Source organism: Magnolia sinica, chromosome 12 (genome assembly GCF_029962835.1).
Source record: "Magnolia sinica isolate HGM2019 chromosome 12, MsV1, whole genome shotgun sequence".
Classification (NCBI taxonomy): Eukaryota; Viridiplantae; Streptophyta; class Magnoliopsida; order Magnoliales; family Magnoliaceae; genus Magnolia; species Magnolia sinica.
The window spans coordinates 10,297,439-10,321,256 of record NC_080584.1 but is presented as its reverse complement, the minus strand read 5'-3'; the positions used below and the strand labels follow the sequence as shown (position 1 = coordinate 10,321,256).

Sequence of the window (23,818 nt, the reverse complement as noted above, 5' to 3'; positions counted from 1 at the left end):
TATTGCATGGGATATATCGGTTGTATCGTGTAATGTAACGCTGTTGTTGGAAACATGGGGAAACATTGGGAGATTGGTTGAATTTTTCGATGAAATTTCGGTGATTGTTAAAAAAGACATCAATACACACTTATAAATCAAAACATTACAAAAAACAAGTACACATAATATGTTTTCTTTGTATGGGGTCATAATATATGCGTTGTCTAACTAAATTGATGCAAGTATATTCAACGTCTTTTCATATAATTTATAAATGTAAGAAATGTGGAAACGTAAGCGATACATTCAAAAGAAAAAGAAGAATCACTAGATTAGGTAACAGACATGGTTGATGTGATGTTTGAACACAGATTCCAAACGATTTGCGAGAAATTGGGAAATTTTGAATTTTTTTTTTCAATTTTTCGCAACTCGACCCATCTCCTTCAAATCTCGAAATCGAAGCTCCCAATCCATGAATTTTCATGTAGAACATGAAAAATCATGAGTTTGTAACAATTTGACACTAATTTAACATGATTTACAGAAAATAAGAGCATCGAAATTCGAAATGCTCACTAGATCGAACATGTGGGATATATTGCACTACTTGTGCGTTTCGTATTGCGTTGGTGGGATACAAGATATATTGTGGGATATATTGGTCAATATCATCGATATTTAAAACAGTGGTTCGCATTGATCTTGTTTGATGAATTCGTCCATTTGGTATCTGGTAAATGCTCTTTTATCAAGTGTTTTTGGTTGGTTTTAATCTTGTTTCATGAATTCATTTTTTATATGTTGTGTTGGCAGAGATTTGTCATACAATCAATTATCAGGAAGCTTTCCTTCTTGGATCACACAAGGCTTACAACTGTATGTCCAAAAGAAGCACAAGGCTTGCTGTTTTCATCTTCATTTCTCTAGCTGCAAAACAGTTCATTATGCCATTAAGGCTGCATTGATGTACTATTGAATTGAAATGCGATACTTAGTTTAATAGAGTAGATATAACCAAATTGTAGTAACCTTACTCTTAAGAGCAAGTAGTCCACAATTCGCAGGTAAGTTCTTCTCAAGTCCAACTTGAAAGTAACTCAGTTGCAATTTGAAGCCCACTTCCTCATTATTTGTATTGAGGGAGGTAGCTGCAATTTAGTCATTTCCACTTCATTGAACTAGTAATTATTGCAATTCGATTCAATAGAGCATCCAAATGCAAGATAGGACAAGATCTTTATTTCTTTTGCATGATACATAAATATGGTTTTGGATTTATAGTCAGACCAGTCATGACCCATTTCAAATACCCCACAACCATGACTAGTTTAATCAATGTGCTTGATAATTGAGCACATGGAAGTTGCAGTTTACATCGGGTACCCATATTCAATCTAGAGAAGTGCTAAGTGATTCCAGCATGTGAACATATATAGCATGGGTGTGTGAAAGGTCAAACATATCAGTTGGGTCCCACCTTGAACACGCCCTTGGAAATAATCAGGCTGGTCCGTGCATCCTACAGGCCATACATGTATGAGCGAAAAAGTCGGTATGAGAAAGACAAAAAATGCTATGTGTTCAACATCCACGTGTGGTCCATGCCAGATTCCGAGGCTGGGGCATGCCCTGCAGTGGTCCACACTTAATGAGTGGCATGGATTTTTGATCTCTCACACATCTGCAAGCCACCTTTTTAATCTACCACCTCAGAAGTTCTCTTCAATGTAGTCGCAATGATGTCACAACATGGACAGTAAGCTCCTTTTAAATTGTCTCCTGTTTCAGGAACTTGGTTGCCAACAACTTCATCATTGATAGTTCTATTAACAGGTAGTATTCATTGGCGATGCTGCTCTACTCTTTTTAAAAAACAAAAGCATGTTCGAGTAACTGTTGTAACTGACTGAGGATACCATATTTCCCTGGATTGGTTGTGCATCTTTGTTGCATAAGTAATTGTCATAATCTTTTAGTTGCATTTGAGTGTATGATTCTCTGGTATTCAGTGCTTTGCCTTCAGGATTGAATTGTCTTCAGCGGAACTTTCTGTGCAATCGGGGTTCTCCAATCTGTAAATCATCTCTTCTTCTTTTTCATTTTCATTTGGCTGTGTTTGGATGCGTGCATGAATCAAATTGCAAAAAAGAAGAAGAAGCAATTTTATACTAGTAGCCATAAGGAGGAAGCAACAGTCAATTGCAATTATGTTTCTTTCAGGTCCAACTTGACTGAATCTCATTCTTGAGCTGGGACCCTACAATATGAATTCTATGTGAGGATGCTATAAATTGGCTATTTCCACTTTGCTAGAATATGGCAGCCCACACACTCGACCACGTGCCAATGTGGCCCATGGGTGCAGGATCCATGCCATCCATCAGTTATGTCCTACCGTTTAGATATCCCTGCCCGTAAACTAGGCTGATCCTCAAATCAGGTCAGCTGCAGATCAAGAAACAAATGGATGGGTAGAAAAACTTCTCCCCAATGATTTGTTTCTGGTGTTGTGGCTCACTTGATGAGTGAACCTGTAAACAAGGCAAAACAATGAAGGCTTTGAGGAAAATGATTCTCCTTTGCTTTTTCTGTATTTGAGACAACCCTGAAGGGTTGAATTTATAGAGTTCTACAACGATTATACAAGGTAAAATGATAAATACAAAATCTCCTATTTATACATTGTCTATTTATAGAATCGGCTATACAAGGCAAGGCATTTGGCCTGTCTAACATCCCCCCTCAAACTAATGGGGGTCATCGACAAGTAATAGCTTGCTAACTAAAAATGAGTGGTGTGCAGAAGTGAGGGACTTCGTGAGAATGTCGGCAATCTGATCATGGGAAGCGACATGTGGTAGCGAAATGAGCCGAGACTGAAACTTCTCGCGGATGAAGTGACAGTCAACTTCAATATGCTTTGTCCGTTAATGGAAAACCGGATTAGAGGCAATCTGAATAGCACTCAAATTATCGACATGGAGTGGAGTAGGATCTTGTAGAGGAACGCCCAAGTTAGAAAGAAGTCCACGTAACCAGATAATCTCACTACAAATTGCTGACATTGCTCTATACTCGGCCTCCGTGCTTGATTTGGAAACAGTGGCCTGCTTCTTACATTTCTAAGAGATGAGAGAAGTGCTAAGAAAAACACAGTAGTCAGTGGTAGATCTGCGGGTGAGAGTACAAACGGCCCAGTCAGCATCTGAATAAGCACGAAGATCCAGAGAGGCCGTGGAGGAGAAGAACAAAGATCGATCCAGAGTTCCACGTATGTACCGTAAGATGCGCAATACTGCAGTCATATGAAGAGTTCGAGGAGCAGAAACAAATTGGCTGACAACTTGGACCGCGTAGGCAATATCAGGACGAGTCATTGTTAAGTAAACCAGACTCCCAACCAAGCGGCGGTATAATGTGGGATATGCAAGGAGTTTACCATCGTCACGGCCATATTGAACGTTAAGTTCCAAGGGAGTCTGAACTGTCTTCTGATCTGTTAAGGAGGCCAAGGCGAGAAGATCCTTGGCATATTTATGCTGGCTGACCAGGATTCCACGTATAGAACGCGAAAATTCAAGTCCTAGAAAGTATGTTAGATGATCTAGGTCCTTCATCTTGAAGGATGACTTCAGAACGTCCTTTAATGCCGAGATGCCAGTATCATCGCCAGTCAGAAGTAGGTCATCTGAAAACCGAGAGGAGCTGAAAGCTTTTGTGTATATGAGACAACCCAAAGGGGTTGAATATATAGAGATTTCAGCATCTATACAAGGAAAGAAATAAAATCAGAATCCTCCACCTATGGAAACCAACTATACAAGGTATGCTAGCTATACAAGACATATTTCAGTCTGTCTAACATCCCCCCCTCAAACTAATGTGGGTCATCGACAAGTAATAGTTTGCCAACGAGAAATGAGTGACGTGCAGAAGTTAGGGACTTGGTGAGAATGTCTGCAATCTGATCATGGGATGCAACATGTGGTAGAGAAATGAGCCCAGACTGAAATTTCTCGCGGATAAAGTGACAGTCAACTTCAATATGCTTCGTCCGTTCATGAAAAACCGGGTTAGAGGCAATTTGAATGACACTGAGATTATCAACATGGAGTGGAGTAGGATTCTGCACAGGAATGCCCAAGTTGGAAAGAAGTCCAGGTAACCAAACAAGCTCACTACACGCAGCAGACATCACCCGATACTCGGCTTCTGTGCTTGATTTGGAAACAGTGGCCTACTTCTTAGACTTCCAAGAGATGAGAGAAGTGCCGAGAAAAACACAGTAGCCAGTGGTAGATCTTCGTGTGAGAGCGCAACCAACCCAATCAGCATCCGAATAAGCACGAAGGTTCAGAGTCGCCGTGGAGGAGAAGAACAGTGATCGATCCAGAGTTCCACGTAGGTACCGTATGATGCGTAACACCGCAGTCATATGAAGAGTCCGAGGAGCGGAAACAAACTGACCGACGACTTGGACAGCGTAGGCAATATCAGGGCGAGTCATAGTTAAGTAAACCAGACTCCCAACCAAACGGCGGTATAAGTCGGGCTGTGCAAGTAGATCACCATCATCGCGGCCATAATGAATGTTAAGTTTTAAGGGAGTCTGAACTGTTTTTTGATCTACCAATGATGCCAAAGCGAGAAGATCCTTGGCATATTTATGCTGGTTGACCAGGATCCCACGTTTAGAACGTGAAATTTCAAGCCTAAGAAATTATGTGAGATGGCCGAGGTCTTTCATCTTGAAGGAGGATTGCAAAACTTTAAAGCCGAGATGCCAGTAGCATCGCTATCAGTCAAGATGAGGTCGTCAATATAAACCAGAACAATGACAATTCCGTGAGCAGTGATGCGCAAAAATAAGGATGGGTCATGACCACTTTGAGTAAAGCCAGCACCCGTAACAACATCGTGAAAGCGTTGGAACCATGCCCGAGTGCCTGTTTGAGGCCGTACAGGGCTTTCTTTAGGCGACATATTGTCAGGGATTAAAGAGCTAGGAGGAGGTTTCAAATATACGGTTTCTTGGAGATCTTTATGAAGAAAGACATTTTTCACATCCATATGAGCGAGTGGCCATGAGCGAACAGAAGATATAGCTAGAAGAGTACGAACAGTTTTCATCTTAGCCACGGGAGCGAAAGTCTCATCATAATCAATTCCGTATTCCTATTTGTATCCCTGAGCAACAAGTCGAGCCTTGTATCGATCTAATGATCCATCAGACTTGAGCTTGACAGAATAAATCCATTTGCTACCAATTAGCTGTTGGTCAGCAGGTCGAGTGACAATGTCCCACGTATGATTATCATCCAATGCTGCAAGTTCTTCTGCCATAGCCTTCTTCCAATAATCATGAGTGGCTGCCTGAGAGTATGAAGTAGGAATAGAAACAGTATCCAGAGTAGCATTCATGGCAGACATAGAGCATATCAACCGATCAGCTGCTCGATGTTCACGAGCGGAACGACGTATCGAGGTGAGTTCGGGATCTGCAACAGGTACAGTAGGTTCAGGTTGAGTAATAGGTGGTGGATCTGTACGTGGTCGACGTGAGTAAACCTGCAACGGACGAGGGAGAGTACTTGAGGCAAACGGAATTTTTGGAAAGACAGACCAGGAGAGTTTGAAGTGTGCGGAGGAGGAAGAGATGAATGAAAAGCAATGTGTTTAAGAAAAACATGTCGTGAAACCTGAACATGACGAGAAATCGGATCATAACATCGAAAACCCTTCTGAGTTTCCCCAAATCCCAAGTACATACATTTGACTGATTTTGGAGATAGTTTGTTACGTTCACGTGAAGCCAGGTGAACATAACAGATACAACCAAAAACACGAAATGTGGAATATGCAGGAGGTAAGCCGGTGAGAACAGAGTAAGGAGATTTACTGTTCAGAACTTTGGTTGGCATTCGGTTAATCAAGTAGACGGAATGTAACATTGCTTCTGCCCATAAAGAACGAGGAACACTCATAGCTGTCATCAGGGTGATGACAGTTTCAACAATATAACGATTTTTTCTTTCAGCTACCCCGTTCTGTTGAGGAGTATCAGAACAGGTGATTTGATGAATAATCCCATGCCCTTGAAGAAATATACGAAAATCAATTGAGAGATACCCCCCCCCCCCCGAGTCAGAGCGGAGAGTTTGAACTAAAACCCGAAATTGAGTCTCCACCATAAAATGAAATAACTTGAATTTTTCAAAAACCTGTGACTTCGATTGTAGAAAGTAAATCTAAGTGTAACGTGTGAAATCATCAATGAATATAACATAGTATCGTAACCTAGAGAGAGACATAATTGGTGAAGGACCCCAGACATCCGTATGCACAAGTTCAAACATAGAAGATGATTTTGTAGTACTTAGGGAAAATGGAACACACTTACTTTTTGAAAGACAATAGGAAGAACAAGAATAATCCAAATCATTTTTACCAAGAGAAATATTCCCTAACATGCCAGACGAAATTAACTGAAGTAACCGATCGGAATGTGGATTACCCAGGCGAAATTGCCATAGTTTCCATAATTTATTTGCCGAAGAAATATCTGATGAAGAAGGAGAAAAGAAACAATGAGCCGGAGTGACAGATGGATCAAAATCCAGCACGTACAGACGACCATGCCGCCTACCCCTCTCACGTACCTTCCCCGTCGCCAGATCCTGCACAAAACAATAGTTGGGAAGAAATATGACTAGGCAGTTATTGGATGTGAGTTGACCAACTGAAATTAAATTGGAGGAGAGGTTAGGGACATGAAACACATCACGAAGGGTGAACTTGCGATGAGCAGAAGGAGAGAAAGTCAATGATCCAACAGACTGAATAGGTAGTCCAGTGCCATCCGCAGTAGAAATAGCTTGATTGCCGGTGTAGGGACGAATGTCACGAAGATGGGATACAGCACCGGTCATATGATTGGAAGCACCCAAATCGAAGAACCATGTAAAAGATGGGGATATACTGACATACCGGTCGCAAAAAGGGCCTGAACGATTTGCTGGAGCATCGCAAGAGTCAACGGAGATGAAAGACCTTCAGTAGAAACAATAGATGTAGAATCACTAATAGTCGGCTCGGAAGAAATAGTGGCAGCAGTAGCAGAAAGAGCACGACCACGACCACCACGTCCACGGCCGGAAGAAGATGCATATGCACGTGTACGGCAGTCTTGAATACCATGACCAGTTCGTCGACAATAAGTGCATCATTCTTTGCATTGAGCGACAACATGACCCACCTTGTTGTAGTGCGACAAGTTAAAGGAGAGGAGCCACGTGTTGGTGTAGTGGTGGACACAGCAAGTACCATATCAGATGATCCCGGAGTCGAGGAAGGAAGTGATAGAACTTTCAGTCGTTGTTCCTCAGCCAATAGATCATTAATAACCGAATTTAATGAAGGAGTAGGGCTACGGTTCAAGAGAGCAGCCCGATAATGCTCGAATTCCGGACGCAGTTTTATAAAAAATTGGCGAACTTGCGCACTCTCGCGCATAGTTTGGAAAATCCTAAAGTCATTAGGAAATATTGGATCCATCAAGGCCATATCAGTCCAAATTGTGACAATTTTAGAGTAAAATGATTGAATACTGTCGTCACCCTGAGTAAGGTTAACGAGATCCTATTCCAGACGATATGACCGGGCCGCATTACTTTGTTGATAAATTGTCTGAAGATGCTCCCACATTGCCTTAGCCGTGCAATGAGGTGTGAGGCCGACAACAATGGACCGATCGACCGAATCGAGAATCCAGGTAATAATCCGTCCATTGTTCATTTCCCAATCAGCCAATTTATCGGCATCCGTGGAAGTGGGAATAGTAACAGATCTATCAATTAGTCCCCATAAACCATGACCCTTGAGGAAGTTTTGAAAATGGATGGCCCATAACGAATAGTTGGTACCATCAAAACTACACCTTGGGGCCTCTGTACGTGATGAGTTCTTTTCCATTGATTGGAATTAATATAATGCACGCAAAGAGTTGCAGCAGAAGAGTGTTTTAGGTGTACTGTACAGCAGGAGATACCCAAGGGGTAGCAGTATTTGGATCTGGCGGAATAGGAACAACAATAAGAGCTCTGGATCTGGAAAATGTAGATCTGGATCTAGCGAAATCGCAACAGTAATAGTGGATCTGGATCTGGATAAGCGAGATCTGGCATTGGATCGGGATAATCGAGATCTGGCGACGCAGCAGCAACAACAACAGATCTGGATGGGAGCAACAGCAACAGATTTTCAACAGATCTTCAACAGATCTGGATGGGAGCAACAGATCTGGATGGGGTTGCTGGAACTCGAAGAGAACGAGCAATAGAGGTGACCGGGCGACGCTGGACGAGCAGAGGGGCGACGCTGGACGAGCAGAGGGGCGATCGGACGAGAAGGGTTGGTCGGACGAGCAAGGGGTGGTCGGATCTTCAACAGGGGACGGTCGGACGAGCAGGGAGTGGTCGGATCTGCAATAGGGGGCGGTCGGACGAGCAAGGAGTGGTCGGATTTGCAACAGGAGGCGGTCGGACGAGTAGGGGGTGGTCGGATCTGCAACAGGGGGCGAGGGATGAGCAACAGAGGGCGCTGGACGAGTAGAGGGATGGTAGGACGACGCAGCAGGGGTGGCCGGACGACGTAGGGGTAGTCGGATCTAACATGTGGTGCCGGATTTGGATCAGTGAAGCTCTGATACCATGAAAACCGAGAGGAGCTGAAAGCTTTTGTGTATATGAGACAATCCAAAGGGGTTGAATATATAGAGATTACAACATCTATACAAGGAAAAAAATAAAATCAGAATCCTCTACCTATGGAAACCAACTATACAAGGTATGCTAGCTATACAAGGCATATTTCAGTCTGTCTAACATCATTAACATAAACGAGAACAATGACGATTCCATGCTCAGAGGTGTGTAAGAATAAAGATGGATCATGACCACTTTGAGTAAAGGCAGCTCCTATAACCAGTGTTCGAAATATCGGTATCGCACAATGTATCGCACCCTTGGGATACAGATACGTATCGGTTATCGCATTGGATGTATCGTTTGTATCGCATAATTTATCGCACTTTTGGGAAACATGGGGAAACATTAAGATAATTGTTGATTTTTTCAATGAAACTTAAGGGATTATTTTAAAAGACCTTAATACACACTTTTAAATCATAAAATCTGAAAAAAGAAATGGTCATAATAGGTTTCCTTTGTATATTGTACTAAGATATGCGCTGTGCGATTGAACTATGACAACTATATTCAATATCCACCGCATCCATCCATTTTTTCATATCATTTTAGGACATTATTCAAAAAAAAAATGAAGCAGATCCAATAATCAAGTGGACCGTACCATAGGAAACAATGATGATTGACCATTAGTGGGCCATAAAAGGTTAGATCAAGCTAATAATTGTTTTTTCTCTTCATTCAAACTTACGTGAAGTTATCAATAAATTAAGTGCCTAATAAAATATAGGGAAAATCAAGGTGCACCCTAAAAAGTTTTTAATGCACTGTGTTCAACCACCATTGTTTCCTTGAGTATAGTCCACTTGAGATGAAAAATAAGATAGATCTAACGATCAAGTGGACCACACTGAAAAAAGTAATGGGGGGATTAAACGTCTGCCATTGAAACCCTTTAGGGGTTCACGGAATTTTTGGATCAATATAAAATTTGTTTTTCCTCTTAATTCATGTCTTTGTGACTTTATGAACAGATTGGATGGAAAATAAACGTTATGGTGGGCCCTACAAAATGACTCTTGCATTTAATCCCACTGACATTTAATGCTTAGTGCATTTTGATGCAACCAAGCTTATTATTTGGTGTGGTCCACTTGAGCGTTGGATATGCCTCATTTTCGTACTCATACCTTAAAATAATATGAGAAAAGGGATTGACGGTTTGGATGTACAGATACATCACGGTGGGCCCGACCACAGACCTGCCCGTTCGGAGCTAGGGACGGGCGGGGGTAGTACACAATCCGCGTCCTCGTGTGGTACACCAGCCAATCCGCTTCCTTTTGGATTAGATTTAATGTTATATGGCCCCACACTAATATATTTATTATATCCACACCGTTCAACCATTTGGAGAGATTATTTTAGATCATGAGCCAAAAAATAATTAATATCCAAAGCTCAAGTGGACCACACCACAAATAGCAGTGGGACAGTGATTCTCACTGTTAAAACATTCGTAGGGCCCACCGTGACTTTTATTTTCCATCCAATCTGTTCACGAGGTCACACAGAGCTAGATGAAGAGGAAAAATAAATATCATATTTATCCAAAACTTCTCTGACCTCAAAAGGGTTTCAATGGTAGACGTTCAATCTCCCACTATTGTCTGTTGTTTGGGGTGTGGTCCACTTGTTCTTTGGATCTGTCTTATTTTTCGGCTCAAGCCTTACAACGAGCTCGCCAAATGGAAGAACGGTTTGGATATAACGCATGCCTTATGATGGGACCCACAACACTTGATGACGTCAACACTCGGTGGTGTACGGTACACCACCCAACCCAAAATCACTAAAAGAGGGCTCGGACGCCCTTGTTTTTCGACGCAGCGAGGGTTCCGGCCTTCCGGAACCCTAAAATCTCGCCCAAATCCAGGAAATTTCATATCTCACGATGATTTCTCGACATTTGGGAGAGGATTTCTCCGGATTTCGCTTGGATTTCTTCGGACGTCGATAGATTTCTCTCCTATGACCCGGAAATGTCGATGACGGCCTGATTCCTCGCCGGAATCTTCAAGAAAGGGGGAAGTTGAAGAAAATTTGCAGAAAATCCTACTTACCTGTCGAGTGGCCCACCTCCAGCCAGGTACGCTCCGATTTCTTTTTCTTTTTTTTCTAATTCAATTTTTTTTTTTTTAATTCTCCACAAGCCGGATCCGATTTTCTGTCCGTGCATTTTTCTCCGACGATAATAGAGAGGAAATCTCGCCATATTGTCGATATATCGTGCGATATCGACGATATATCGGTCGATATTGGGATTTTGAATTTTTTGGTATCTTCCGGTGGTTATCGGGGGTGTATCGTCTCGCAGTGGTGCGATACTGATAATATCGGCCGATATTATCGATATTTCGAACACTGCCTATAACAACATCATGAAAATGTTGGAACCATGCCCGAGGGGCCTGTTTGAGACCTTATAGAGCTTTCTTCAGGCAACGGACTTTATCGGCAGGGATTAAAGAACCAGGAGGAGGTTTTAAATATATTGTTTTTTGGAGGTCTCCATGAAGAAAAGCATTTTTCTCGTCCATTTGAGTGAGAGGCCAAGAGCGAACTGATGAAATTGCCAGAAGAGTGCGAACAGTTTTCATCTTGACCACAGGAGCGAATGTCTCATCATAATCAATTCCGTGTTCCTGTTTGTATCCCTGAGCGACAAGCCGAGCTTTGTATCGATCCAATGATCCGTCAGACTTGAGCTTCACAGAATAAATCCATTTACTGCCAATTAATTGGTGGTCAGGAGGTCGAGTAACAATGTCCCACGTATGGTTATCATCCAATGCTGCAAGTTCTTCTGCCATAGCCTTCTTCCAACAATCATGACTGGCTGCCTGATGATAGGAAGTAGGAATAAATACAGTATCCAGGGTAGTATTCATGGCTGACATAGAGTATATCAGGCGATCAGGCTGTCGATGTTCACGAGTGGAACGACGTACCGTGATAGGATCTGGATCGGCTACAGGTACAGTAGGGAGAGTAGTAGGTGATGGATCTGTACATGGTCATTGTGAATAAACCTGCAATGGACAAGAAGGTGGACTCGATGCAACCAGAATATCAGGAAAAATAGTAAGACCAGGAGAGTTTGGTGTGGGCGAAGGAGGACCAGATGAATGAAAGGCAATATGCTTAAGAAAAACAACATGTTGTGATACCCGTACATGACGTGAGACCGGGTCATAGCAACAAAAACCCTTCTGAGTTTCTCCAAATCCCAAATACATACATTTTACTGATTTTGGGGAAAGTTTGTTACGTTCATGGGATGTCAGATGAACATAACATACACAACCAAAAACACGAAATGTGGAATATGTAGGAAGAGAACCGGTGAGAACAAAGTAGAGAGATTTACTATTCAGAACTGTATTTGGCAACCGATTAATCCAGTAGACTGAATGTATCATAGCTTCCGCCTAGAAGAAATGAGGAACACTCATAGCTGTCATTAAGGTATTGGCAGTTTCAACAATATGATGATTTTTGCGTTCAATCACCCCATTCTGTTGTGGAGTATCAGAACAGGTGGTTTGATGAGTAATCCCATGACCCTGAAGATATGTACGAAAATTGGTGGAGAGACACTCTCCCCTTGAGTCAGAGCGGAGAGTTTGAATTTTTACTCGAAATTGAGTGTCTACCATAGAATGAAATATTTTGAATTTTTTAAACACCCGTGACTTAGAGTGCAAAAAGTAAATCTAGGTGTAACGGGTGAAATCATCAATGAATATAACATAATATCGTAGTCCAGAGAGCAACATAATTAGTGAAGAACCCCAGACATCCGTATACACCTATTCAAACATAGATGATGATTTTGTAGTACTTAGAGGAAAGAGAATACACTTACTTTTTGAAAGGCAGCAGGAAGAACAAGAATAATCCAAATCACTTTTATTAAGATAAATATTCCCTAACATGCCAGAAGAAAAGAGCTGAATCAAAAGATCAGAATGTGGATGACCTAGGCGAAAGTGCTAGAGTTTCCACATTTTATTTGCCGAACAAATATCCGAGGAAGAAGGAGAGAAGAAACAACAAGCTGGAGTAATAGATGGGTGAAAGTCCAGCACGTACAAACATCCATATCGCCTACCCTTCCCAAGTACCTTCCTTGTTGCTAGATCATGCACAAAACAACAATTTGGAAGAGAGATGACCAAACAGTTATTAGATGTAAGTTGACCAACAGAAATTAAATTTGAGAAGAGTTTAGGGATATGAAACACATCACGAAGTGTAAACTGGCGATGGTCAGAAGGAGAGAAAGTTAAGGAACCAACAGACTGTATGGGTAGTTTAGTGCCATCTGCAGTAGAAATAACCTGATTGCCAGTGAATTGTAGAGATGTGATACATCACCAGTCATATGATTTAAAGCACCGGAATCGAAGAACCATGGAGAAGATGAGGTGATACCTGACATACCGGCTGCAGAACGTGCCTGCACGATCTACTAGAGCATCATAGGAGTCAAAGGTGAGGAAAGACCTTCAACAGAACCAGTGGATGCAATATCACTAACAGAAGGCTTAGAAGAAGTAGTCGCAGAAGTAGCAGAAAGAGCACGACTACGGCCACGACTTCAACCACCACGTCCACGGCCGAATGAGGATGCGTAGGCACGTGAACGATAGTCCTGAATACCATGACCAGTCCTTCGACAATACGCGCACCAATCTTTGCACTGAGCGACAACATGTCCTACTTTGTTATAGCCACAACAAATCAAAGTAGTGGAACCACGGTTTGGTGCAGATGTGGATACAGTAAGTGGCAGGTCAGATGGTCCCTGAGATATCCTCTGAGAGAGGACCTGTAGTCATTGTTCTTCGACTAATAAATCATTAATAACCGAATTCATTGAAGGAGTGGGGCTACGGTTCAGAAGAGCAGCCCTGCAATGCTCAAATTCCGGACGCAGTTTCATAAGAAACTGTCTAACTTGCGCACTCTCGCGCATTGTGTGGAATATTTTAAAGTCATTTGGGAATTCTGGATCCATCATAGCCATCTCTGTCCAAATTGTAACCATTGTAAAGTAGAAAGTTTGAATACTTTTGTCACCATGAGTAAGGTGAACCAGATCTTGTTCCAGGCGATATAACCGAGCCGCATTACTCTGTTGATATATTGTCTGGAGATGATCCCACATAGCCTTAACAGTGCGATGTGGCGTGAGGCCAACAACTATTGTTCGATCGACCAAATAAAAAATCCAGGTAATAATCCGTCCATTTTTCATTTCCCAATCAACCATTTTGTCGGCATCGGTGGAAGCGGGGATGGTACAGATCTATCCATTAATCCCCACAAACCATGACCCTTGAGAAAACTCTGAAAGTGGATGGCCCATAGATTGTAGTTGGTGCTATCGAAACTCCATAGGTTGGAAGTGAGATAAACCACGCCAAGGAAGAATTACCTTGCAGCAGGAGAGCCGGTTGTTGGGACAGAGACAGAACAATAACAACACCAGAGGCAGGGATTGTGCGCAGTACAGAGGCAGGAGCGTGCGCAGAGGGTGATCGGATGAGGCAGGAGCGTGCGCAGAGGGTGATCGGATGAGGCAGGGACTTGTGTAGTAGGTCGTGCGCAGTAGAGGGTGATCAGATGAGGCAGAGGACGTGATCGGACAGGACAGCAGGGCGTGATTGGACGTGACAGGACGCGCGCGCACGTGATCGGACAGCAGGGCGTGATCGGACAACAGGGGTGTGATTGGACGGGCCTGGGAATAGTCGGACAGAGGTCGGACAGAGATTGAGGATGATCGGACGTGAAGCAGGGGCGTGCGCAGGGCCAGATGCAGGGCCAGACGCAACGGAAGCAAGACGTGCGTAGCCTGAGGACGATCGGACGAGCTTCGTGAGGGCCAGATCTGACAGAGGAGGAGCCAGATCTGACAGGGGAGTGCCGGATCTGACAGACGGTGGTGCCGGTGATGAAGAAGATGCCGGATTAGGATCGGTATTGCTCTGATATCATGTAAACAAGGCAAAACAATGAAGGCTTTGAGGAAAATGATTCTCCTTTGCTTTTTCTGTATTTGAGACAACCCTGAAGGGTTGAATTTATTGAGTTCTACAACGACTATACAAGGTAAAATGATAAATACAAAATCTCCTATTTATACATTGTCTATCTATAGAATCAGCTATACAAGGCAAGGCATTTGGCCTGTTTAACAGAACCAGCCTGGATTTTTGGTTAGGGCATTTATATGGTGTGACACACCTGATGGACAGCTTGGATCTCATATTTGTGTGCCAATGGGGGGCCACCTTATAGATGTATGTGGGATCAACAAGCCTCTGTAACAAAAATTAAATTAAATTTCTAAAAAGGCTATATAACCTGCTGACAAACCTTGTATTAAATTCCTTAAGGTTAGGTTGGATGAATCAGACACTTTTGCAGTATCGTTCAAAAAATAGAATAAAATCAAACACTATAGTAGTGTCTACTTCTGACGCTCATTTAACCATACTCATATTACTGTGGGCTTTGATTGATGTTTCTGTTTTATTGGTTTACAGATTCTTCATTTGCAATCAACTGCGGCGGTAGAGGGATGACCTCTTCTAATGGAATGGTGTATGAGAATGATGATGAGGTTCTCCGCACAGCAATGTATTATGTAACTGACGAGACCAGGTGGGCTGTCAGCAACACTGGGTTGTTTGCTGGTAACAACAATGCCTCGTACATCTCAAGCTCTTCTTGGCAATTTCTAAATACTTCGGACTCAGAGCTCTTCAAAACATCAAGGATATCACCAGGATCGCTAAGGTACTATGGACTCGGGCTTGAGAACGGCCAGTACAACATAACTCTGCAATTCGCTGAGATAGCTATCGAAGATTCAACTACTTGGGAGAGTGTTGGAAGGCGTGTATTTGACATTTATGCCCAGGTGTGTACTTTATAGTAGGATCTGTTTCCTAACTTTGCTTTGGATGCACATTGAATTGTGAATGCTCGGACTAATCAAGAGTTAATGAAAAAGAGCTAATGATGTTTCCTAGTATAAATAGTTGTTGAAATTTCGAGCCCTCAACAAACCCGAATCAACCTTAGGTATTAGAAATTTGGATCTAATACCACCATCAATACGTGTGCTTTGCGGAAGCACACTCAATCAAGATAGAACAATCACAATAATGAGAATAACCAAACAATCAAGCAAGCAAACACAGAACACGACATTTTATGTGGAAAATCCTTGCAGAAAAAAACCACAGCCCAAAGCGACATACCTTTCCACTCTAATCAAAATCTTTAGAGTTTACACCACTCACCTTCTCCGATTACAGGATCACCCGATCTCCCCTAGCGATGTGCACCTAGGAAAACCCTAGCCCCTTGAGAAAATCCCTTCCCAAGCCCTTACAAGTGTAGAAAACCCTCTCACCTCACGAAACCCTTGCCCTTAGAGAGAAATCACTCGTAATTTTTAAGTTATAATTGCTATTAGGCTTAAATACCCTGATTTCTGCAAAACCGTCTAACTAAATTAGAGTCGGTTAGTCACACCGGTGCACTGTCGGTCGGACTAACAACACACTATTGGTTGGACCGACTCGAACCGACACGACCCTATCACATGCTGTTGGTCGGATCGACACAACCCTATTGCAAGTTGTCGGTCAGACTGACCCCCTATTAGTTGGACTGACAGTGTCCTGCTTCTTGCTCCATCGGAGAGAACCCACACTCTATTGGTCAAACCGATAGAGCTCTGCACTGAGCAAAATCCAAGCCGTCCCGTACAACAATGGTTAAGAAGTAGCCCAAATTGTAGTAACATTTCTCTCTAGACCCTCAACATGAATGCCAAGGAAAGTTCAATTTGGTTATTTGGATTTTATTAACGAACAATTGCAATTTAATTCGACGGTGCATCCAAACGCTCCCTTATTTCTCTCTTTCCCTATCAGTTAGATATTCTTTGCAAAATTTTCAGAAATTATTGGTCAACCACTGTCTGTGAACAATTGAAAACGACATTATTTTTTAGCAACTCTTTATCCCTATATACTAAACTTTTGGTTCTGAGAGCTTTTAAGGCCACTCATGAGTGAAGCACCATGGGTCCTTATGACACACCAATGCAACACTTGATTAATGGCTCAGATCATCTAGCACAAATGTGGACAGAGTAAGATTGGAGTAGCCTACTCTTTCAGGTAGCCTTCACATTTCTCCTTGTTTTATACAAGAAAGTCAACACGATGATCAAAAGTATTGATTGATTGATGTCTTTGGTCAAAGCATCATGTTCATCGTGATTACTTGTAATTTATTGAGTTGAAAGCTTAGAATGCATGTAGTTTAAAATGGATGGTAAAAAAATCCACAAATGTGTTTCTTTCCTAGCTGCATTTATATCACAAATTATGTTGTCAAAATCATTATCATCTTGGAAATTGTACTGGGGTTTGAATCATATACCACAAATCATATTGTAAATCATGAGATTTCTTTTCTGATTTTCTGAGAAAATAAAATTATATATAAGGAAAATTTACTATTGTCAAAATCATTATTGTATTGGAAATTGTCATAGTGTTTGAATCATATCTTAAATCTTGAGATTTCTTTTCTGATTTTCTTAGAAAATAAAAATATATGCAAGTAAAGAAAAATTTTAAAACTCATCTAGCATTTAAGAAATTTACCTTAATAAACATGCAAAAATCCTTGAATAATTTATGTTCTCTTTACCTTTCTTAAGTGTAGAATTACGTTGGAAAAGGAGAACTTTAATTATGTAGACCGACGAAAAAATATATATTGATTTCTAACCATCATTACTACAATACATATCAGTCAACAAAATTGCAACCATCCATAACAACATTCCAGGTAAGTCATAGATCAATTTGGTGTCTAGACCAATTAAGAAGTAAGAAATCATAGGAAAAAGCTCCACAGTTTAACGTTGAAGAGAATATCTATCATTTAATATCTTATAAAGAACAAAATAAAATAATTGACCTTTTCTAAACGATTCTCAAAGCCCCCACCACTTTAAAAACATAAAATGAAAGATTAGTATTCATTGCAAAATGTCTATTGTTCGACCACGTTTAATATTATTTCGATTATTAACTTCATTGCAAAGATATGCGCTCAAATATGTCCTGTCAGGAGGCTTTCATTGATCCATAAACAAAGTATATTCCACGTTGTAGTTTGGCACAAGCCCTTACTCATATCCCCTGAGGGGAAATCCTCTATTGAAAGGTAAAACCAAAGAGAACTATTTTGGTATGTGGTATAAAGTAATGTAGATGATGCTTAAAGTCCTACCCTATGGTCATTCATCTTCTGAGTGTTAAGATAATTGTTTGGAGGAACATTATGGTGCTTCTAGGACTCAAATAGCCTTAGCATTCATGATATGTATTTCCAAGAAGAAGTTCTGACAGCATGCGGGCGTTGCCTTGAGGTGTTCAAGAGACCTCAGATAAAAACAACACAGGGCCATTCTGCTAGAAAAACCAGGGGTCAATGCTTATTGTCGTGACATCTAGAGAGACCACCGGGGATTTCGCTTCACCAATTTGAACAGTCAGCATGAGGACACTAGTTGGAGATCTGGATAGTTAGTGCGAAGCTACCTCCAGAGCCATGAACAATCAGCTGGGCCTAATGTCTCTCAGACAATCAGTATGAGACCAGGCTGCTAGCACTCATACAGTTGGTACATAGCCATTTTGGGGATCCAAAGGCTAGTGCAAAGCCACATTTCAAAGGGATTAGTTCTTGGACTCTCGTTCTCACCTTGTCCTGAGTGACATCATGGAGAGAAGGAAGAGAAGTGCTTTGCAAAGGATCCGGAGAGCTCTTAAGCAATTTTTGGAATTAAAATGGTATGAGTTGTTGGAATGAAGGCCCAAAGGGGCATTTATAGTGATGGGAGACGATTATTTCCCACCCACGAGGTGGTTACACAGTTATTTCACGTGTACATGTTTATTGGGTGGTTATATACACGTGTCGTGCTTCCATTGGATGATTCGGAGTGCATTCTGATGGCATGCTTTAGGTCCAATACATTGGTCCACACTGACGTTGGCCATTAGCACAAAGTCAACTTCTGTTGAAGGTGATGGTGCCATGTTGGCCTGTAGCACAAAGGCATGGTCCCACGCTGCCTTGGAGCATGTAAGCACAGAGTGAGCTTTATCTTCATGAAGATTACTTAATGACACCTCCTGCTATCGTTGGACAGTGAGTGGGGAGTAAGAACTATGAACTTGCGCTGGCCAGGTCGTTAGCGAAGATTGTGTCAATGATGATCTTGCGTCAACCTTAGCACATGACATGAACCTGCGCTGGCTTGGAGATGCTGATCGTTCTGTGCTGGCCAAGAATGGTTAGCATGGATTGAACTTGCTAAATTTTTTATGCCACACCAAGTAAAGCTTAAAATAGAGTAGAACAAGTGTAATTTGAATCATAAATCATAGCATTCAAATCATAGAATTATAGGATTCATCTAGCTAAAAGAGATTCAAGATGGAATTCAAATAATTCTACTTAAGATTTGGTTCAAATCGCAAATCAACTATGATCACAAGTGATTTGATTTGCAAACATTCGGTTTAGCTATGTAGGCATGAAAATAATACCAGTAATGATTTCTAGATCCTGTAATGAAGAGAGTGGCCCTCAAATCGGAGTCAGGTCTCTTTTGAGTCTAACTTACAAGTAGCGAACTTGCAATTTGGAGCCTAATCCATCATAAATACAATCTTGTTTAATTGCCAATTCCATATATGAGTGCATCCAAATGCAATTATGTATATCGCCATCAAACATCTTATTAAAATTTAGGCCTGGGATAGTTAAGGGGGCTAAAGAAACTGACATTCCATAGAACATTGATAGTACAGTCATGATAAGGGTCATCTTGAACTTTGAAATTGGTTCCCATGAATACACACACACACACACACACACACACACACACACACACACACACACACACTTGATCTTTGGGAGGGATATGTATTTCTGATAATATAGTTTGTGAATTTGATATAACAATTATCTCTACTAGTTTTGAAACTCTAGTAATCGCTTCTCCAGGGAAATCTTCAATTGAAAGATTTTGATATAAAAAAAGCGGCAGGTGGGGTCTCTAAGAGTGCCGTTAGGAGGACTTTCCAGGCTAATGTCACCGAGAATTTCCTTGAAATCCATCTCTTTTGGGCTGGGAAAGGGACATGCTGTATACCTGTTCAAGGTACTTATGGGCCATCTGTTTCAGCCATCAGTGTCACTCCAGGTAATATATCCAGGACTGAATATACATTAGAACTAAATTCTGAAAGCTTCTAGCTGTTCAATACTGATGGATGAATATCTGGCCTTTTTTTACGACTTCACACCAACCGTTAGTAACCGTCCGCCAGGTTCAGAAAAGAAAAACAAGACTGGTTTGATCGTCGGGATTGTAGTTGTTGTTGGTGCTCTGTGCTTTATATCCATTTTTGTAGTTTTTATCTGGAGACGAAGGAGAAGGGGCATCAATGAAGATGAAGGTAATATGAATATTGCTAAATTAGGGTGCATTTGGATGCTCAACTGAACTGGATTGCGATTTATTCAAATAATTGCTGAGGAATGACCAAAGTTGGGGCGATACTGTAATTGCAATTCCATGCATTCCAACTTGAAATGGTTGCAATTGCTGCAGTCTTGAGACTAGCCATGCTTGGACATTTTCTGTTTTATTGAAATGAACTATTATGATACTTGTAACTCAATAGGAATGGATTTTAGTCTTGTAATTCAGGACTGAGGTCATGGGAGGGAGGGAGGGAGGGAGGGAGGGAGAGAGAGAGAGAGAGAGAGAGAGAGAGAGAGAGAGAGAGAGAGAGAGAGAGAGAGAGAGAGAGAGAGAGAGAGAGAGAGAGAGAGAGAGAGAGAGAGAGAGAGAGAGAGAGAGAGAGAGAGAGAGAGAGTTGTATTTAAGTAGATAATATGATCCTAAGTTTTGTATCGTATTTAAGTAGATAATATGATCCTAAGTTTTGTATCGTATTTAAGTAGATAATATGATCCTAACCTGCCTTTGTACTTCAATTTGCAGAGTTTCTAGGTATGGCTGCCATAGCAAACACTTTCAGTTATTCTGAACTAAGGACTGCAACAGACAACTTCAGTCCGGCAAGTAAATTGGGAGAGGGAGGATTTGGGCCTGTTTTTAAGGTACTTCTTTGTGTTTGGTCTGGAAAAAAAAAAAAAGGAAAAGAAAAGAAGAAGAAATGGCAATTTAAGAACTAAGGGTGTGTTTGGAAGTTTCCACTTTTGTCAGTCAAACAGGCTTGGCCCAAATCTCAAGTGAGAAAAGAATAGATTTGTAATTCCAGACCATTCTCATCTCACTCGGTTTGGGTTGAGAAAATGGAAACAAATTCCAATTTGTGGGGATATCCAAACAGGCATTTAAGTATGCACTCACTTGACAATGTGATAATGGACAACAACACATGCATACATCACTCAAACATACAAAGGTTAGCGGGCATAGTGGATGCGTGGATTATGGGAGAAGATCGCTGTTTTCTCTTAGTCAATAATCCTTGAATCCACAAGCAGAGTGAATCTCTAAAAAGAGAAATGAAATTGATATTATTGAATGAAAAGTGCAGCCTTCAACATACTTGATAGCCTTATTTAAGCAAAAGAAGCCCTAGACTCCTGCTCTGACTCAAACTAGGAAACTTTCCTGAAATAGTTAAAATTACCTAAAAGTAGTAAACATGTCTAATCCTACCCAACCTCATAAAAAACCCTTAGATGACTAAATGTAACACCCCAGATTTTGTAGCCCGAGTTTGGCATTCGAGTACGAAATCCCTTTTCTAAACAAGCTTGACTAACATTCTCAAGTGGCATCACAACCAAAGTAAAACAAACTATGCAAGGTCCGCAACAAAATCCAAACATCACCACGTAGTTGCCTAGAGGTCTTATACAAACCAAGTACTTAAAATCCGAAATTAAAGAAAGTAGTAACTAAGTCCAACAAAAGAAGGGAAAAACTATGTGGCTAGTCTTGAGCCGCTACATCATCATATTCCTCATGAGGTAGGTGAGACCACTTGTACCCAGCCTCCAAGTCCTGCTCCACATCTAAAGGTGCATGCTCATACTCTCCACTACCTGTTGGTGCAATTGCACAATAGTATCCATGAGTGGCCATCTCAACGAGAACAACCCCCCCCCCCCCCCCAAAGATTGCAATCCACAACAATTATAATATCAATTATCAAATGCAATCTTATTGAATGTATGGATGCATGAAATACACACAAACCTGGGGATGCACATCTAGAACTCACCATGCACTACTAATTTGGACGTTCGTACAATGTACTAACCATCAACGAAACTACTCAAAGGTATATGCTCACAACGGCTAGACACCCGATAACGCCCACATGCCATGCACGCATGATTTACCCATCATTTGTTAGTCCAGTTTTCAAACAATCCATTTATGTAAGTCCTTATAACTAGTGGCCACCCATGATCCAACAAGTAATCTTACCATCACAAGATCATACAAGATTATAAGCACACAATTTATCCCACAAGCCCTCTTGGGCACAAGTCCATCCAGGACACCAAATAAAGATTCCACTCATAAACCACTTTATTTTTGGAAAAATGAGCTGTCTATAAAATGCACAAAGGCATGGCATGTACAGAGATTTCGGGTGGATATCACAAAATGGCCGATGCCTCACCTATTGTGTAGAGAGGAGTTAAGTGTTGAGATGTGGAGCCACATCTGGGGGTCGCATGACCGGTCGTGGTTACGCAGATTCGTTTCCGAATCTGATGCGGACTGTGGATTTCGGTGTTGCCTTTCGTAAGGGTGCGAAAGGGAAGTTGCCAAAACTATAAATTGGGGTCCCTACGACTATTCTAGGGCTAAGGTGAATATTGAGAAATATTTCTAAGGAGTGGGCAAGGGATTTTCTCTGTACTTCCAAGGGAGAGGTTAGTATATTGCCTTGTAATCTCTGTTCGTTCTTCATAGTGGAAGTTTGCATCCATAGTTTTTTACCCTAGTTTGGATTTTTTCCACGTATATCTTGTCTTGTGGTTTGTTTGCATTGCTTTGATCTGTTTCTAGTTTATATTTTTTCTTGTTTATCGTTTGTGGGTGAGGCCTGAGATTAGATCTAGGCTCACGGCGTTGTTGGTGTGCTGCGCAACAACTGGTATCAGAGCTATTGGTTTAGTTCTATTGGGAGCGATGACAGAAGAGAGGAAAACTAGAATTGAGAAGTTTGATGGTTCAAACTTTGCCTTCTGGAAGATACAGATGGAGGATTATCTGTATCAGAAGGACCTCTATATTCCTCTACGAGGAAAAGAGAAGAAACCAGAAAGGATGACAGATGATGAATGGTTTTTACTGGATAGGAAGGCTTTAGGAACGGTCTGACTCTCTTTGTCTAAGAGCGTCGCCTTCAACATATCCAAGATGAAAACTACAAAAGAATTAATGGAAGCCCTAACCACCATGTATGAAAAGCCATCAGCGTCCAACAAGGTTCATCTTATGAAACAACTCTTCAACATGAAGATGTCAGATGGTGGGAGCGTGGCTGAACATCTAAACGAGTTTAATACAGTCACGAGCCAGTTGGAATCTGTTGGCATTATTTTTGAGGATGAGGTCAGGGCTTTATTGATCTTATCCAGTTTGCTAGACAGTTGGGATGGTTTGATGATTGCTGTGAGCAATTCTTCAGGGTCGACAAAGCTGAAATTTGATGATGTGGCTGGTTTAATTCTCAGCGAAGAATTTAGAAGAAAGGCATCAGGAGTTTCAGGGAATGCTCTAAACGTTGAAGGAAGAGGAAGATCGCTAAACAAAGGAAGCAATAAACACGGGCGTTCTAAGTCGAGGAAGAAGTCCAAGGGACCGAAAGACAGACGGGTGTTGGCATTGCGGCAAGAAGGGGCACATGAAACGTGATTGCAAGGCGCTCAAGAAACAAGAAGGAAGCTCTCAA

General features: G+C 41.5%; 1 protein-coding gene across 1 annotated transcript in view; it reads left to right on the top strand.

The window, feature by feature from the left end:
• The window catches only part of LOC131220901 (probable LRR receptor-like serine/threonine-protein kinase At1g56140), a 57,088-nt gene that overhangs the window by 15,774 nt on the left and 17,496 nt on the right, over positions 1-23,818 (top strand). Inside the window, exons 14-20 of the mRNA XM_058215814.1 lie at positions 799-861; positions 1,774-1,818; positions 1,995-2,059; positions 15,308-15,684; positions 19,869-20,065; positions 20,160-20,323; positions 20,875-20,993. Of these exons, the coding sequence (XP_058071797.1) occupies positions 799-861; positions 1,774-1,818; positions 1,995-2,059; positions 15,308-15,684; positions 19,869-20,065; positions 20,160-20,323; positions 20,875-20,993 (1,030 nt within the window). The remainder of the gene's footprint in view (positions 1-798; positions 862-1,773; positions 1,819-1,994; positions 2,060-15,307; positions 15,685-19,868; positions 20,066-20,159; positions 20,324-20,874; positions 20,994-23,818) is intronic.